The sequence below is a fragment of the Trichechus manatus genome, unplaced genomic scaffold, assembly GCF_000243295.1.
Source record: "Trichechus manatus latirostris isolate Lorelei unplaced genomic scaffold, TriManLat1.0 scaffold00004, whole genome shotgun sequence".
Taxonomy (NCBI): domain Eukaryota; kingdom Metazoa; phylum Chordata; class Mammalia; order Sirenia; family Trichechidae; genus Trichechus; species Trichechus manatus.
The window spans coordinates 29,426,337-29,444,538 of NW_004443940.1; the positions used below are offsets into that span (position 1 = coordinate 29,426,337).

At 40.8% G+C, this 18,202-nt stretch overlaps 1 protein-coding gene across 6 annotated transcripts in view; it reads right to left on the bottom strand.

The window, feature by feature from the left end:
* Positions 1-18,202, bottom strand: part of IL18R1 (interleukin 18 receptor 1) — a 48,588-nt gene that overhangs the window by 15,191 nt on the left and 15,195 nt on the right. For all 6 annotated transcript variants that reach the window (XM_023733869.1, XM_023733876.1, XM_004369400.2 and 3 more), the window contains 4 exons: positions 15,717-15,864; positions 10,650-10,712; positions 5,091-5,211; positions 1,125-1,264 (listed from right to left, as the gene is read on the bottom strand). In XM_023733869.1, the coding sequence (XP_023589637.1) occupies positions 1,125-1,264; positions 5,091-5,211; positions 10,650-10,712; positions 15,717-15,864 (472 nt within the window). The remainder of the gene's footprint in view (positions 1-1,124; positions 1,265-5,090; positions 5,212-10,649; positions 10,713-15,716; positions 15,865-18,202) is intronic.

The following is an 18,202-nucleotide window of genomic DNA, read 5'->3' on the forward strand; positions in this document are numbered from 1 at the left end:
GCCTACGTACAATAAACACAGAGCGAACGTTAGCGCAGAGCCTGGCCTACGTACAATAAACACAGAGCGAACGTTAGCGCAGAGCCTGGCCTACGAACAATAAACACAGAACGAACGTTAGCGCAGAGCCTGGCCTACGAACAATAAACACAGAACGAACATCAGCAATTAGTATTACTTCTCGTGGTACAGTAATGGTTTTGAAAGAGGTGCACTAGGTGAGCTACAAATTGTCGCTGGGAAAACCTACCAGAGAATGGCTTCTGACCTTTAGGTTCTCTCTGTCCTACCCCTTCATTTTCTCACCAAAGCCGAAAAAGATGCACCTCTCTCGCTCTCTGTCCCTCTCAGGCCTAGCCTTTCCCTACCATATATCTGGGAAACTGACAGTCCAGCCTGGGAATGAGTAGTGAATCAATGAGCAGTGACAACTGTGACAACTGGAAAACAGATTTTTGATCCCAGTTACAGCCACTCTGAGTGGCTACTGGGCCAATGGCTCTGGGCTGTACTGTCTGGGTAGAGGATGGGGTGGAGGACTCTGGAGCATTCCATCAGGTGGGCACTGAAAAACTTTGACATTGCCAAGTCCAGGGGCTGGTCCAAGGAAGGGAGGCCTTAACGTGTGCTGCGTGAATGACCACACCCAAGGGCCCCCTGAGCCCAGTGCCCTGCTAAGACAGACTGCAGGCAGCATTACACCCAATGATCGCTGACCTCCTCTTGGGCTGAGCTGCTCTGGCTATGAAGTGTGGGTGTGACAGGGCTGCTCCGAGTACTTCCCCCAGGACCCTCACCCACCAGAGTCTGTTCCCTGAGCTCCTCCTGCCTCCCTGCTCTGGGCCCCTGGATTCTACACTGAGATTGGAAGATGACTCTGAGAGCAAGAGAAGAAATTTTGTTTTTTTTCATTCTCTGCTTGGAATTGTGGCCCAGAGGGATTCCATCAAGAGCTAAGCACCAGCTCTGCCATCAAATGGCTATGACACAGAGTGAATCATGTTCCCTCTTGGGAGCCTGTTTCCTGGTGTGTAAAATGAGGAAGTGATGATCTCTGAGGTGTCTCTCATTGTTAGCATGTCAAGTTCCCACAGACTTTCAAAAGTAGAAATGTTGTCTCAGACCTTTTCTCACCAAGATGAAGACTCTGACGTCTGTGCCTCCCTTGCTGGCCAGAGTGCAATTATAGAGAAAATTTAGATTATTTTCATTAATATTCTCTATGCGCAATATTCTTGAAGCATGCCATTTGCCTTCTGAGGTCCTGCAAGAGAAAAAGAATTTAGCAGTAGGCTTTGTTCATTACCAGCAAAATTACCGTTGAGAGACGAATCCACATATTTAAATACTTAAAAGGAGACTGGCTGGTGCAAACGGATTGTGACCAGATGCTAACTTAAAGGTTGCTGGTTTGAATGCACCCAGCAGCATCGTGGAAGAAAGGCCTGGGGATCTGCTTCTGTAAAGATCACCTCCAAGAAAGCCCTATGGAGCTCACTTCTACGCCATAACACGTGGGGCTGCCATAAGTTGGGATCAACTCGACGGCAAGGGGAAAAGAATATTCAAAGGCAGGTACCAGGTTTCTTTCCCTTCTGGTACATATGTTTAAAGTACAGGCTTCAGTGAGTCTCCTCCTGCTCTGGGGAGCACCCAAGCTGATAATGGGAGCCCTTCCTGAGGCCAGCTGGGGACAGTGCTTTCAACTACCCAGAATTAAAATGCCTGGAAGGTAATGATGACAACTCAAAAATACAAGAAAATATTCAATCTCGCCCTTGTTTTTCCCTTATTTCTCCCCTCCTAACTACTCAGAGGAGCCCTAGTGGTACAGTGGTTAAGAGCTACGGTTGCTAACCAAAAGGTCGGCAGTTCGAATCCACCACGCTCCTTGGAAAGCCTATGGGACAGTTCTACTCTGTCCTATAGGGTCGCTATAAGTGGGAATCGACTCGACAGCAACGGGTTTGGTTTAACTACTCAGAGCTCCTCCCACAGTGAGGTCTACACCAACTGTGACAAGGCTGCAAGTTGTTTAACTCACAAGATACGGATGTATATCAAGTTTGCTCCTGCAATCCTGAAGATCGCTTTGTTTTGTGAAGACATTAAAAGAGAAAACTATTCTCAGATATTCCCCAAGGCGTGCGAAAAATACTCGCTAAGCTGCTGAGTGACTGTCAGAAAGTGGCTTAAGACAACCGCTGGCAGCAGGCACTCTTCGTCTTTCTCAAAGGACATCAGGTTGTCCCATCATCGATGTGAGGCAAATGCTCACCACATTAGCTTCCCTCTGAAGGTGCCCCTCCAGGCAGCACTGTCATGTGGATGCATTCAGGCGACTTACTGCTATACCAGGTGTCTCTAGTGACCCCACTATAGCCTCCAGCTGTCTCAAGCATGTTCTAGAATATAATTTCACATATCTAAAACTGATGAAAACCTAGAAGGAAGCCACAAAAGGCCACTGAGAAGCCAAAATAGATGACATAAAAAGCCCATCCACCCAAGTATAAAGACCTCCTAGCTCTCCTAGATTAAGCTCCATTTCTAGTAAGCGTGCTTAGCTGGTCTTCCATCCCGTTGTCTTAGTTTGGGTTCTGCAGAGGAGAAATCGAGAGCTAGAAGAAGGAAACAAGGAACTCCAGCGGGGGACAGTTGCTAAGGATAAGATACGTTGGCAGGACAGCTGGGCAATTTAACTGAATTCAAAGTTCACTGGATACTAATTGCATGCCTGGGTGGCACACATGGTTTCCTCTTGGCTACTAACCTATAGGTTGGCAGTTTGAACCCACCCAGTGGTACCACAAAAGAAAGGCCTGGTGAGCTGCGTCCATAAAGATTACAGCCAAGAAAACCTTATGGAGCAGTTCTGCTCAGTGACACATAGGATCACCATGAGTTGGAACCAACTAGATAATGGGTTTGGTTTTTTTGTTTTAGCAGCATGCCTAATCCTGGGCAAGGAGCTAAAAAAGCAGAAAGAAAAAAAAAATTCAAAAAGCACAGTGGCCTATGGTGCTAGATACCTTGGGATCACCATTGACTAGAACCTAAATGTATCAGTATAATAATTAATAATAACAACAATAGCTAAAGTAATTAAGAAAAGCTTAAATGACTATATACTTAGTAAATTTTTTAATAAGGCAGGACATTCCTTAATGGGAAGATATAGGAGATGTAAATATTAATAATATTAATATTAATATTGGACATGTTGACAGGAGGGACCAGTCCCTAGAGAAGGACACGCTTGGTAGAGGGTCAGCGAAAAAGAGGAAGCCCCTCAATGAGATGGACTGACACAGTGGCTGCAACAATGGGCTCAAACATAGCAAGGATTGTGAGGATGGCGCAGGACTAGGCTGTGTTTCATTCTGTTGTACAAAGGGTCGCTATGAGTTAGAACTGACTCGACAGCACCTAACACAACAACAAATATTCATATACGTTCTTTAGAACTTTTTTCACACACACTGCTTTTTAGATATTTCTACCTAACCACTGCACTGTCTGCAGACTGAAGGTGCTTTTCTTACCTCTCTTCACTGTTCTCCTAAGTTTCCTTAAGTGAACGTGACAGGAAAATGCAATAATAATTAGGCTTAACGTCAGTCCGCCAACAGTGAACATCAGCAGGGACAGACTACCAGCAATTTACATTAGTGTTTCCCTGAAACATAACTTACAATCTCTGGAAGTCTTTCTGTACCAGATAAAACTTCTCAATTCCCATCTTTCATAATCACCGTAACTGATGTTCTAAAAAGAAATAAACTATCTCTAACAAGGCAGGAGGCAATATTTATGTCCACATATCTCGTGCTCATCAAAGGAATTCCCAAAACACACGCAAAACTGTCTTCAAATGACTGTTTCCTTCTTTGTGATTTTCTGTATTTCCCAAGTTTCTTATAATGAATTATTTTCAATAATCAGAAAAAAATAAAAGTGTGTGTGTACAGGATGTAAGTCTTGGAGAGGTGGTAGTAGATGGCGTTGACCTTGGCTGCAGCCAGGGTCCTGCAGGGAAAGGTACTGAGGATGCACCCTGCAGCATGCACACTCCCAGCTTATCCCTCCACAGATGCATGAGCCCTGGTGAGGCAGCTCATGCACATGAGGGAGCCAAATTAACTTATGCCTGTTCCAGGCTCCTGACCCATTCTTTTCTCAGGCACATTAGTAAAAACCAAGCATTTAACAGACTTGTCATAGATTGAACTGCATCCCCCCAAAAATATGTGTCAACTTAGGAAGCCATGATTCCCCATATTGTGTGGTTGTCCTCCATTTTGTGATCTGATGTGACTGTCCTATGTGTTGTAAATCCTAATCTCTGCCTTCAGGAAGCAAGATTAGGTTATGTTAAAGAGGATCAGGGTGGGATGCAACACCTTACTCAGGTCAAAGCCCTGATCATATGTAAGGGGAGCTTCCCTAAGGTGTGGCCTGCATCACCTTTTATCTTACAAGAGATAAAAGGAGAGAAGTGAGCAGAGAGAGTGGGACCTCCTACCACCAAGAAAGAAGAGCCAGGAGCAGAGTGTGTCCTATGGACCTAGGGTCGTTGCACTGAGAAACTCCTAGTCACAGGGGAAGATTGATGACAAGGACCTTCCCCCAGAGGCAACACAGAAAGAAAGCCTTCCCCTAACATACACGGGCTCCCTGAACTTGAACTTCTAGCCTTCTAAACTGTGAGAGAAGAAATTTCTGTTTGTTAAAGCCACCCACTTGTGATATTTCTGTTATGGCGTCACTAGATAACTAAGACACCACTTTTCAAAATCCAAAAGAACTGGGGCCTTGGTAATTGCTCTTTTATAAAAGATGCTTAGAGAAAATCCCCACCCCCATCAGACCCTGACCAAAATCTACCTCTAAAAGGTAACACTGAACGGTCTCATTGACTTCTTTTTCTAGTTTAGATCTCTGCGATAATTTCTGCATAATCCATCAACCTACAGTTTAGAAGTTACAATTAGTTATAATTATAAAACTATGATTATAATTTAACCTAACTCCAAATACTACATCAGTCAATTAGGAATCCAGTGTTTCTTATAACATTACATACATACTTAATTTTTATTTCTTGCTCTTCATGTAAATTATGATCTGTTTCATTTTCTTTCCTGAAGTTCCAATAAACTGTATCATCTTTATTGAGCAGAGCAGAGCAGTTGAGCTGTTCACTTTTTCCTAGGCAAAAGTTGACAACCAGTGTTCAGGTTTTAGAAACTCAGATTTACCAGGGGTTTTAAATTAATATAACCAATGTATGTGAAACAATCTGGTACACAACACAGTGCTACATCCTAGAAAGAATCCCAATATGCCTTGTTTTAAGGAATTAAAAAAAAAATGTATAAGGCAGACAAATTAGGAAGCAATTATGTCTCACTTCCAGACCATGAATCAGCTTCTTCTAGGCACATCAAAATCAAAGATAAAGAGAAAATTTATTTTTAAATCAACTATTAAAACTTAAAGTGGCCAGTGGACTTTCTTTTCAGTACACAGTTTAGTAGGTAATGTCAGGGCATTACTCCCACTGCAACTTCTAGAAAAAAAAAAAAAACAGACAAATCCCACAAAGAAATATATTAAAAGCATCAGTGTGCAGGGGAAACAAGCAGAAGCAGTTGAGTTGAATGTACAATTAGGAAAGCGCCCTTTTTAGGTGAGATAAGACTGCCAGCCATTTTATGTAGTAGAAGATGCTCACAGAGGAAGAAAAAGCATAAATTGGAGTTTTTAACAGCCCCATGGGATGGCATGATGGATTTGAACATGGAAAATCCCCAAATGCGAGGTATTTGTCTCACAGGATATTTTCTAGGTGCTTGGACACTCTGCAAAGACAGAATGAAATCTCCTTCAGTCCCATGGTACTTAGGAGACCAGGTCCTATGAGGGGAGAGACAGGGCAACAAACACATGCCTGCCATCTCCCCAAGTTACTGAAGATGAGAGGAAGACAGAATCTAACTAACCTCCAACCCAGCCACCACTCGATTTCTGATGGATTACAATGATCAGCCCTCACACTATCGGCCTCGTAGAGCAAAACGGCAAACACTCCCAGAGAAAAATAACACAAACTTCATTCACGTTGGTTGTTGGATACACAAAGATCAGGAAACAATAAAAAATTAAGATAGATGCAAAGAGGCAGAGAAATGTGAAAAATAATCAACAGAAAATAGATAATGGGAGCAGACCCACAGACGATACAGGTGCTGGGTTTAGCATACAAAGACTTTGGAATAGCTACTATACATAGGTTAAAAAAAAATAAGAAAAAGGTGGACAAATAAATGAAGAGATAGACATTTAGTAATAATAGTAATCTATGAAAAAGAAGAATAATCTGTAAAACAAAGAATAGTAATCTATAAAAAAATGAATCAAATGTGCATTCAGGAACTGAAAACTCCAGCACATGAAATGAAGAACTCACTGACTGGGCTTAACAGCCAACTGGACATCGAAGATGGCATGATTATTGAACTTGAATTTAAGCCAAGATCAAAACTAAATCATAGAGAAAAATAAGAATGAAAATAACAGAGCTGTGCCTAAGAGGCATGTAGGACATAGTAAATACATATAATTGGAGTTCCAGAAGGAGAGGAAATAGGGAAAGCGGAAGAAGAAATATTCAAAGTGATAATGGCAGAAAATTTTTCAAAACTGATTAACTACATTCACAAGAAGCTCAGTGGAATTTATCCTAAGCACATCAAAATCCACATCCAAGAGGGAATCTTGAAAGCAGCCAGAAGAAACATACACATCAAAGGCGGAACAACAAGACTGAAGGTTCACTTCTCAACAGAAGTTAAAGAAGCGGGTGAGCGAAAGCAGGGCAGCTTAAACTGCAGGACAGAACTGCCAACCGAGAAATCGTTACCAAAATAAAACACTCTTCAAAGCTGAAGGGAAAATAAAGATGTTTCCGGGTGTCTTAGTTTGCTAACGCTGCTGTAACAGAAATACTACAAGTGGGTGGTGTTAAAGAACGAAAATTAATTTTCTCACTGTTCAGGAGGCTAGAAATTCGAATTCAAGGCACCAGCTCTAAGGGAAGGTTCTCTCACTGCCAGCTTCTCTAGCCTCAGCATTCCTTGGCTCCTTGGCATCTCTACATGGCATCTATATTTTCCCCATTTTTGCTCATGTGTCTCTGTGCCTAATCAGCTCTTTTCATATCCCAAAGTGATTAGGCTTATGACACATCCTATACTGATATGGCCTCATTAACGTAGCAAAGAAAATCCTATTCCCGAATAGGATTACATGCACAGGTATAGGGGTTAGGATTCCAACAGGTATTTTGGGGGACACCATTCAATCAACAACACCAGGTGAAAAACAGCTGAAAGAAATTCTTCAGGCTCAAGAAAAATAATCTTAGATGAAGGGAAAGAAATACATGAACAAATGAATAGCACAAGAAAACACAAATATTTAGGTAATTACAAATGAATTTTGATTAGTTGAAGCAATAATAATTATAATATCTTGTGAGGTTTATAACACATATAGAAGAAAAATATCTGAAAAAAGTGCAGGAAGTGGATGAATGAAGTTAAACTGTTGTAAGATTCTAGCACGCTGGTGAGAAGTTTAAATATACTAATGTTTACATTTGTCTTATTGTAACAAGACATGATACCGTAATCTCTCAAAGAAAGACTAATGAATGATTTTTAAAAAGGATGACCAGAAGGATGACAAAGCAGATGAAATAAAGAAAAAGCACATTACTAATCCAAAAGTAAAAGGAGAATAAAAGAAATAACATAGGAAACAGCCAGAAAACAGATAATGAAACAAGAGACTTCAAAACCAACTATATTATTAACTTATTAAAGTAAATGCACTGTTAACTATATAGACTGGATTTCAAAAAAGATTCAAATATATGCAATTTATGTGAGACATACTTTATATATAAGGACAAAGAAAGACTGAAAGTAAAAGGATGTAAAAGAAGATAAAACATGCCAATCTTAAACAAAAGAAAACCGGTGTGGCTGTTTAATATAGAGTTCTTGGGTAGTACAAACAGTTAAGCACTCAGCTACTAACCGAAAGGTTGGAAGTTCAAAACCACCCAGAGGCTCCTCAGAAGAAAGGCCTGGATGTCTATTTGTGAAAAATCAGCCACTGAAAACCCAGTGGAGCACAGTTCTACTCTGACGCACATGGGGCGTCCATGAGTCGGAATGGACTCTTGACGGCAGCTGGTTTTTTAGGCACTGAGAAATACAGACTATGATAGAGAGATTTCGTAATGATAAAAGTGTTAGTTCAACAGTCACAAATCTGAATGTGCCCACAAAATAGCCTCAAAATACATAAAGCAAAAATTGACAGAACTAAAGAAGATATAGACAAATTGGCCTTCGTAGCTGGAGACAATAACGTATCTCTCTCGGGAACTGATAAAGCAAGCAAGCACACACATTAGTAAGTATACAGATAATTTCAACAACACCAGTAATCAACTTAACCTGACTGACATTTAGAGAATGATAAAACCAAAACCTGCAGAAAACACAATTTGTTTCAAATGCACTTGGAACAATCATCAAGATACGTCCTAGTCTGGCTTTAGTAAACTATTACAAATTTCAACAGATTGAAATGACACAGTGTATAGTCTTGGACCACGATGGAATTAAACTGGACATCAATAACGGAAAAATAAGTAGAAAATGCTCCAATAATAGGCAATTAAGAAACACAAATAATCCATAGATGAAATAACAAATCACAAAGGGAATTTAAAAAGTTGTTTTGAATTGAACAGTAAGGAAAATAGGACATATCAATCTTGTTAGAAACAGCTAACATAGCTCTCAGAAGGAAATTTAGAGCTTAAAATGCACATATTAGAAGAGCGGATAACTGAATTAGTTCTCTTAACTCTCTACATCAACAAGCTAGAAAAAGAGTACAAATGAAGCCCAAAATGAGAAGAAAGAAAGAAAGAATGAAGATAAGACAAAATTGAAATAGAAAGTAAGGAAATCACAGGTACCAATGACATAGTATCAGAGCCACTTTGGACATTAAAGCCAAAAAAATCATTGTGGTCAAAAAGTGTGGGCTTTGGATATAATCAACTCAGATTTGCATCCCAGTTCTGCCGCTTTCCAATGGTTTTATTATAGCAACTTACTTAACCTTTCTGAGTTCTGGTTCTTTTAATCCATAAAATGGGAACAATGCCCCACAGAGATCATGGGAGGATTTAATTCAATAATGCTACAATCACCTAACATGTTACCTGGTTTACTGTAAGTACTTGTCGTTGTTGCTCTTGTTAGTTGCCATAGAGGCGATTCCGACTCATGGGGACCCCATGCATGCAGAGTAGAACTGCCCCATAGGGTTTTCAAGGCTGTGACCTTGCAGAAGCAGATCACCAGGCCTGCCTTCCAAGGGCACCTAGGTAGGTTCCACAGCCAGCCTTTCGGTTAGTAGTCGAGCACTTAACCATTTGCACCACCCAGGGACTCCTATGGTAAGTGCTCGGCATACGTGAATTTCTCCCTTTCCTTTTTGAAAAAATTAGTCAACTGGACATGTTGATTCATAAGACCTGTCTAGACAATTCCCAAATGTACCGTCAATTCAGTCGATTGATTAAAAATGAATCAATAAACCAATTATTCAAACCACACAATGATTTATCCAGAGTGTTCTCACTAAACTTCTGTTATGGATTGAAATGTCTCCCTAAAAAATTTGTGTTGTAAATCCTAACCCCTACAAGCACTGGGCTGCTAACTGAAAGGTCGTTGGCTGGAACTCACCAGCCGCTCCAGGGGAGAAAGATGTGGCAATCTGATTCCATAAAGATTACAGCCTTGGTTTCTACTCTGTCCTATAGGGTCGCTATGAGTTAGAATCAACTCAAAGGCAATGGTTTTTCTGGTTATACCTGTGGTTATAATCCCATTTGGGAATGGGTTTTCTTTCTTAGTTAATGAGGCAGTATTAGTGGAGGGTGTGTCTTAAACCAGTCTCTTCTGAGATATAAAAGAGCAGTTTAAGCAAGCAAGCAAGAAAAGGAAGCTGAGAGATGGGGAGAAGTAGATGCCATACCACCTGAAGATCACCAAGGAGCCAAGGAACAGAAGCTGGAGAGACAAGGACCTTCCCCCACAGCCGACAGAAAGAGAAAGCCTTCCCCTAGAGCCAGTGCCCTGATTTCCAACCTCCCGCCTCCTAACAGTGAGAAAATAAATTTCTGTTTGTTGAAGCTACTTGCTTGTGGTACTTCTGTTATAGCAGCACTAGATAACTAAGACAATTCTTGTATTCAGAAATAACCATAGAGACTATTAGAGAAAAACCACACCCGGAGTGTTTAACACCTCAGTCTACAAACCAGTCAGTTCCACAGACTTCTGGACAGACTGTTCATCTCAATCCATCTAAAGGTGGCAACGCTCAAACAATGGCAGGCTTTTCCTGATTTTTATATATTTTTTTTTTTTTTTTACTAAATATGAAATGTGTTATCCATACATTATTGATCAAAAATTAATCAGATTTACCCTTGGAAGATTTAATTATGCCCCCCATTCATAAATGCAGAATACATGTACATCAAAATATACCTAATTCCACTTCAATCTGGTTAAACTTTGGTCCAAGAAGAACTGGAGTTATACTATTGTAATCTGAAAGTGAAAAAAGAAAAGAAAAATGCATCAGTACTGTGTAAAGCTTCTCTAAGACAGACATTTGGCATCATTTGCTTTTTCAATGTAACAAAGATTGTAATAGTCAGCCCTTTACATGTACTTTAATTGTATCTTCACTGAAAAAATGTTGCAGCTAATATTGATTATTGTGTCCTTTCAATCAAGTCCAGGTTCACATAACTGGAGATAGTACATTCAATCTAGTTTTCTCTCAACTCAAATACATGGCTTCTGCTCACCACAGCTGAAAACAGAGGAAGATGCTTCTCCAGAGAGACTGCGAGAAGACCTATGACGTGTTCAGGGGAACAGGTGGGCAAGAACGGGAGAATCAAACCAGCACGTGGAAGACCATGCTGAGAGTCAGGTCTGAATTCTCCTGGGATTCAAACATGTCTGCTTCCAGGCAGGTATGAGGAATCAGGAAGCCTCCAGAGAATGAGCATATGAGGAGTATGAGCTTGATGCAGAGACAAAGGGGCAGGAGGTGATTTTGTGTAATGTGGAAAAATCGTTACTGCTATCTTTCTCTAAGGAGCCCTGGTAGTACAAACAGTTAAGTGCTCAGCTGCTAACTGAAAAGTTGGCATTTCGAACCCACCCAGTGGCTCCTCGGGAGAAAGACCTGGAGATCTGCTTCCATAAAGATTACAGTCATGAAAACCCTATGTGACATTTTTATTCTGTCACATAGGGTTGCTGTGAGTTGAAAATTACTCAATGGCACCTAACAACGACAACAACATCTTTCTCTGGATCCATCTTTTTTCTCAGGCAATCATGTAAGACCCTTGAGAAAAAGTGGTGTAAAGGATGACATTTACAAAAACTTGAATTATGTCACTGGAAACTCAGAGCAGCACTGGATTCTGTTACAAAGTGAAGGATGCAGTTCCATATGAGGTAACAGAATTAAAATGGCACATCAGTGTATGCATGTGGCGTGACTTGTCTGCTTATGAAGCTAACATCACAGAATCAGGATGGCACAGAGATTATCAGCAGCAGACGGAGACATCACCATAGTAGCCAGGGCACGAGATGAGGAAAATGTCAGGTAGGGGTCAAGAGGGTTGAACTCAAGCCCAAGGCAACGGTGCTCACCATGTGGTAGCTGAGAGATCTATGTCCATGACCACATGTGAACTATAATAAAAACACAACATAGAGAAAGTGGAGGCTCAGAGTCCCACTGTCCTAAGGATATATCATAACGCCTCTTGACTATTGATTTTTGACTCCAAGCTCCACGTTTTAGAAGACTTACGGCAAACTTCAGCAAATTCAAAGGAAAATGATCAGGGTGGTGAAGAATCTAGACTTCTTATTTATAGGGCATGGTTGAAGGGACTGTTGCTGACACGATAATTTGTTCAATAGATATGTGATGAGCACCTACTATGTGTCAAGTGCCAGACACAGGTATGGAAGATGCAAAGACGAAGAAGAGAACCCGGTTCAATCCCTTCTTTCCAGAGGCTTCTCAGTCTCTAACAGAGACAGACATGTAAAGGACTTCTGAAGCAATCTGAAATGTGCAATCAGAAAGCAGCAGTGGGGGTACAAGGAGAAGTGACAGTTGAGCGGAGTCCTGAAAGATGCTGGCATTCTCTAAGAAGACAAGGAAAATAAGATGGGCAGCTAATACAAAGAGAACAACACGTGCAACAGTGTGGGGATGTGGGGACAAGGCAGTGGGAAATGGTAATAATTATGATAGAGCTTTCTATGTGGCTGGTATCATTCGAAATGCTTTACACACATCCACTCACACAATCCTCAAGCCAACTCTATGAGGGAGGTACCATTACTGTCCCATTTTACTAATGAGGAATCCAGGACATAGAGAAAGTAAGTAATCTAACTTGCCCCAGGTCACAACCTCACAGGGCTATTGTGAGGGCTATTTGAGACAATTCAACTAAAGTACCCAGTACAACTCCTGGCCTGTAGTTAGCACCCTTTCTATGATGGACATTCTTATTGCTCTTTCCAGGAAGGAAAAAGTTGATGGACTGAAAGCAAAGACAGGGTGGGCAATGTTGGTGGTGGAGGTGTTAAGAAATCAGAGATTTATAGGAGATTAAAGAATACATATATATATGAATAAAAGTAAAACTGAAGAATTATAGGGTAGATGATTACATACAGGATTTGAGATTTTTAAGTTTCAGAATTCAAAGTTATTAGATTCCCAGGTTATGAGCTGTGGTAAGCACAATCATGCCTCCCCAAAGACGTCCATATCCCAGTTCCTAGGTACTGTGAATACAGCACTTTACATGGCAAAAGGGATTTTGCATATGTGATTAAGTTAAGGATCTTGAGATGTGGAAATGATCTTGAATTATTCGGGGTGAGGGGACCCAAAGTAATCATAAGGGTGCTTAATAAGAGGGAGGCAGAGGCAGACATGTCAGACAAGGAGATGTGATGACAGAAACAGAATTCACAGAAAGGGAGACATTGAGATATCTAGCTAGCTAGATAGCTAACTAGCTAGCTAGGTAGATGATAGATTAGATAGATTAGATAGGTGGATGGATGGATGGATGGATGGATGGATGGATGGATGGATGGATGGATGGATGGATACGAAGATGCTATGCTGTGGGCTTTGAAGATGAAGGAATGCAGGGAACCCTCTAGAAGCTGAAAAACGTAAGGAAATGGATTCTCCTCTAGAGCCTCCAGAAGGAATGCAATCCTACTGACACCTTGATTTTGGTCTAGTCAACTCATTTCAGACTTTTTACCTACAGAAATGTAAGATAATAAATTCTATTGTTTTAAGCCTCTTAAGTTTTTTTTTTTTTTTTTAATAGCAGTGATACATGGGCAGATAGCCATATCAGTGGATGGCTGAAGTAAAGAGGAAAAAATGTTGCTAAAGCAAAAGAGATCTATAACTGCAAGTCCACGATTTTGTTGAATAAGTCATCCATATGGGGTTTCAGGTTTCCCAGGATGATGGAAAAGAAAAGTCTAGGGTGGATAAGTCATCCATCTTCAAATATCAGAAGGAGATGTCATTTTAAGAAGGGGCTAGACATAATTTGTAATCTTGTTCTAGTGGATAGAAATTACAAGGAGGTACATTTAGACTCAATGGGCAAAAAAAGGACTTCTCAACAATTATATATTAGAATCTGGACTTAGCTTTGCATGATTTGGTAATTTCCTTGGTAATTCCCAAGACAGATGATCAATTACTGGCTGTGCCATATGAAGGATATTTTCACTGGGTGAGGTTTAATTAAATTACCTCACATACTTTGGCCATGTTATCAGGAGGGATCAGTCCCTGCAGAAGGACATCATGCTTGGTAAAGTAGAGGGTCAGCGAAAAAGAGGAAGACCCTCAATGAGACGGGTTGACACAGTGGCTGCAACAATGGGCTCAAACATAACAACAACTGGAGGATGGCGCGGGACCCCGCAGTGTTTTGTTCTGTTGTACATAGGGTCGCTGTGAGTTGGAACCAACTCCATGGCCCCTAACAACAACAATAAGCCCGTCACTCCAAAATGCTAGCCTTCTGTTTTTCTGTTATACATCCTCTGGGTTTGTAACAAGCCAGACCATTAGCCATCCTCCCAAAATGCACAGCCCTTTCCCACCACCATCCCTGTATTTCTATCATTTTCTTAGCCTGGAGTGGCCTTTCCCCAGCATGTCCGGCCCATCCATCACGCACAACCTCTAAGACCCAGCTCAAAGAGTGCCTCCTGCCTCTGTTCAATCTCCATACTCTCACTGTGTTCTATTAACGCCTCACATAGGACACCTGCTTTATAGCCATGGTACCTGTATGTGGCTTACTGGCTCCTCTGGACTATAAATTCCCTGCAAATAGCATGTTACCCACATATTCATATTTCACATTTCTCTGCTTCCCTTGTCTCCCAGTGCTCAGTATACTTTCTTTGACATAAACCAGTCGATTTCGATTCTGACTCATGGCAATGCCATGTGTATCAGAGTAGAACTATGCTCCGTAGGGTTTTCAATGGCTGAGTTTTTGGAAGTAGATTGCCAGGCCTTTCTTCACAGGTGCCTCTGTGTAGACTCAAGCCTCCAACCATTTGTTTAGCATGCTAACTGCTTGCATCACCCAGGGACTCCTCATTCAACGTAGATGTCCTCGATAAATATTTGTTCAGTGAAAAAACATAACTTTAACTACCAAAGATTCCACAATGTACTCAAATTCCAAATAAGAGAGAGCTGACTCAAGTAAGATTCACCCATATAAACTTTCACTCTTTCACTTATAGACAAAAAAAAAATTCTACCCAGTGGATGGATGCCAAAATCAAGATTTTGAGCCTCACACTTAAACTAGTGATGTGATCACAGCTCCAACTAAGTCTCCTCTGATTTCCTATGCTACTTTATTTATTTATTGTTGTACTTTGAGTGCAAGTTTACAATTCAAGTTAGTTTCTCATACAAAAATTTATACACACATTGTTATGTGACCCTAATTGCTCTCCCTATACTGTGACAGCACACTCCCCCTTTCCACCCGATTTCCTGTGTCCATTCAACCATCTCCCGACCCTCTCTGCCTTCTCATCTCACCTCCGGACAGAAGCTGCCCATTTAGTCTCATGTATCTACTTGAGCTAAGAGGCACACTCTTCACGAGTATCATTTTATGTCCTATAGTCCAGCCTAATCCTTGTCTGAAGAGTTGGCCTCGGGAATTGTTTTAGTTCTGGGTTAACAGACAATCCGGAGGCCATGCATTCTGGAGTCCCTCCAGTCTCAGTCAGACCATTAAGTCTGGTCTTCTTACTGGAATTTGAGTTCTGCACCCCACCTTTCTCCTGCTCCATCAGGGACTCTCTGTTGTGTTCCTTGTCAGGGCAGTCATTGGTAGTAGCCTGGCACCATCCTATGCTACTTTAGAAAAAGGGAAAAATTAAGTTTTACACAGATAAATTTTTCCTCCCAAATTCTAAAAATTTTCTCACCTCCAGCTATTGTTACATTGAAGGTTTTGGTGACATTAAATAGTTTTCCATTGTAATGAAGGGAAAACACGCAGGTGTAATATCCCTGATCTTCAAACTCTGCATTCTTCTCAAAAGTGTTTCCTCTGATCTCTATCTGTTCACAGTTCTGTTTTTTAAAAAGCAAATTAAAATAGTTTAAGTAAACGGAGAATTCATATTATGATGATTCAAACTTTTAAAGTTAAAAATCTGTAGAGGAAAAGGGAAACAGAAAACTAGAAAATCTGGAGTAAAAGTCCCAGTGGTTTGGCACTGTTTCTATTATAACAATGAAATGCAGTCCTATTACTGTCTTTCTCATCAGTAATATATGCTAGGAAATGGGACATAGTAGGCATTGTAACCATTTTTATCACTTTATTTCAATCTCTCTCTTTCTGTCTCTCCCTCCCTCTCTCTGTCTCTGTCTCCCTTCCTTTCTCTTTCTCTCTTCCACACGCTCACACAGAGAACATAAAGAATCCCTGCTTGTGTCAAAACATTCAGCAAAAAAATTCTATTTCAGAACACTTACAGTGGAATTCTGTGTTCTCAGAACTACCCATCCTGGAGGGTGTTTAGTAGAGTTGGGGGCAGAATTACTCAGAGAACTAAGTCCCCCACAGATGGCAAACCTCCCTTGATATCCTCCATCAGAAAGCAGTGGACTGGTTAAGAATGCATCAAAAATATTCAAATCTATAGGCACACTCAAACATCGCTCTCTCACAAATGTCCATGTATGTCACAGAAATTAAAACAAACAGAAAAAGAGTTGTCTCCTTCTCTCTAACCTCCAGTCACCCACAGGGAAGCACTGAAGAAATCCAGGGACAAGACGGGCAAAACGGGAGCTGAACTGCTGATCCTGGCCATTTGTCACTATTCCTGCTAATATCACATTGGAGAACTGATTGTCCACAAATCTCTCCCGCAAAGCTGGACAACATAGGTGGCAACTGGGGCTAATCTCAGTTGGGGGTGGGGGTTTGAGAAGCACCCACAGGTGTACCTTGTATCCGTAAATTGTTTGCATATAAGGCAAATTTTTATAAACCCAAACTGAGTTTTTCCAAGACTTAAATTAAGCTATCACCACTGCCAACTGCTGTTAAGTCAGCTCCAACTCATGGTGACCCCATGTGTGTCAGAGTAGAACTGAGCTCCACAGGATTTTCAATGGCTGATTTTTCAGAAGTAGATCACCAGGCCTATCTTCTGAGACATCTCAGGGTGGACTCAAACCTCCAACTTTTTAGTCCCACACAGGGACTCCTATTAAAATATCAGAGAGGCTGATTTTCACTTCCAATCAGTCCTTTACTGATTTAGCTCCCTTGCTCTTCTGCCCTCAGGTAAGTTATGATCAGTAAACAGTGCTTTTACTACATTAGAATACTCAACCTTGTGATGAACTGTCTGCCTAAAAATATCCTTGACACATCAATTTTCTAAATTTAAATGTCTGCACGTTGGGATTTCTTAAAAGCCAGTATATGAAACCTCATAAATTTACATGTACTGTAAAAATAGCTACACTACAAAACCCAAACCCATTGCTTTTGAGTCAATTCCAACTCATAGTGACCCCATAGAACAGAGCAGAACTGCCCCAGAGGGTTTCCAAGGCTGTAAATCTTTACACAAGCAGACTGTTGCATCTTTCTCCCACAGAGCAGCTGGTAGGTTCGAACAGTTGACCTTTTGGTTAGCAGCCAAGCGCTTAACCACAGCACCACCAGGGCTCCTTATCTACACTACACTTGACAGGAAATAGGAATAGGAATTGACTCAAAGGCAATGGGTTTGTTTTGTTTTTGTTTTTTTGTTTTTTTTTAGGAGTAAGGTCAACTCAGGACTGATTTGGACATTTAGAAAACCTCTCAGATATGAGCACTCCTTGAAATTCATAAGTAAATAGTGCTCATGCAAAAGATACAAACAAAAGTTTCTGCAAAATCATTAGCAATTGCTTAAACTTTCCCAAGCTGTTCTATTCAGACCACCCTCTCACGAGTCTTTAAAATTTCCATGATAGAGTCAGATTACTCAGGTTTGTTTCTCTTTCAAAATGGTACAATTTGCATTAGCTGTTGTGTTTGTGTATGTGTGTTTGTGCATATGCGTATCTCCACAGTAATGTCTAAAAGAGCTCTTAAAATCAACAAGAAAAAGTTACATCAAAATCCATCCACCTACAGTCACCTGATCTTTGACAAGGGCCCAAAGTCCATTAAATGGGGAAAAGACAGCCTTTTTAACAAACGGTGCTGGCAAAACTGGATATCCATCTGCAAAAAAATGAAACAGGACCCATACCTCACACCATATACAAAAACTACTTCAAAATGGATCAAAGACCTGAATATAAAGCCTAGAACTATAAAGTTCATAAAAGAAAAAATAGGACCAACACTTCAGGCCTTAATATATGGCATTAACAGGATACAAACCATAACCATCAA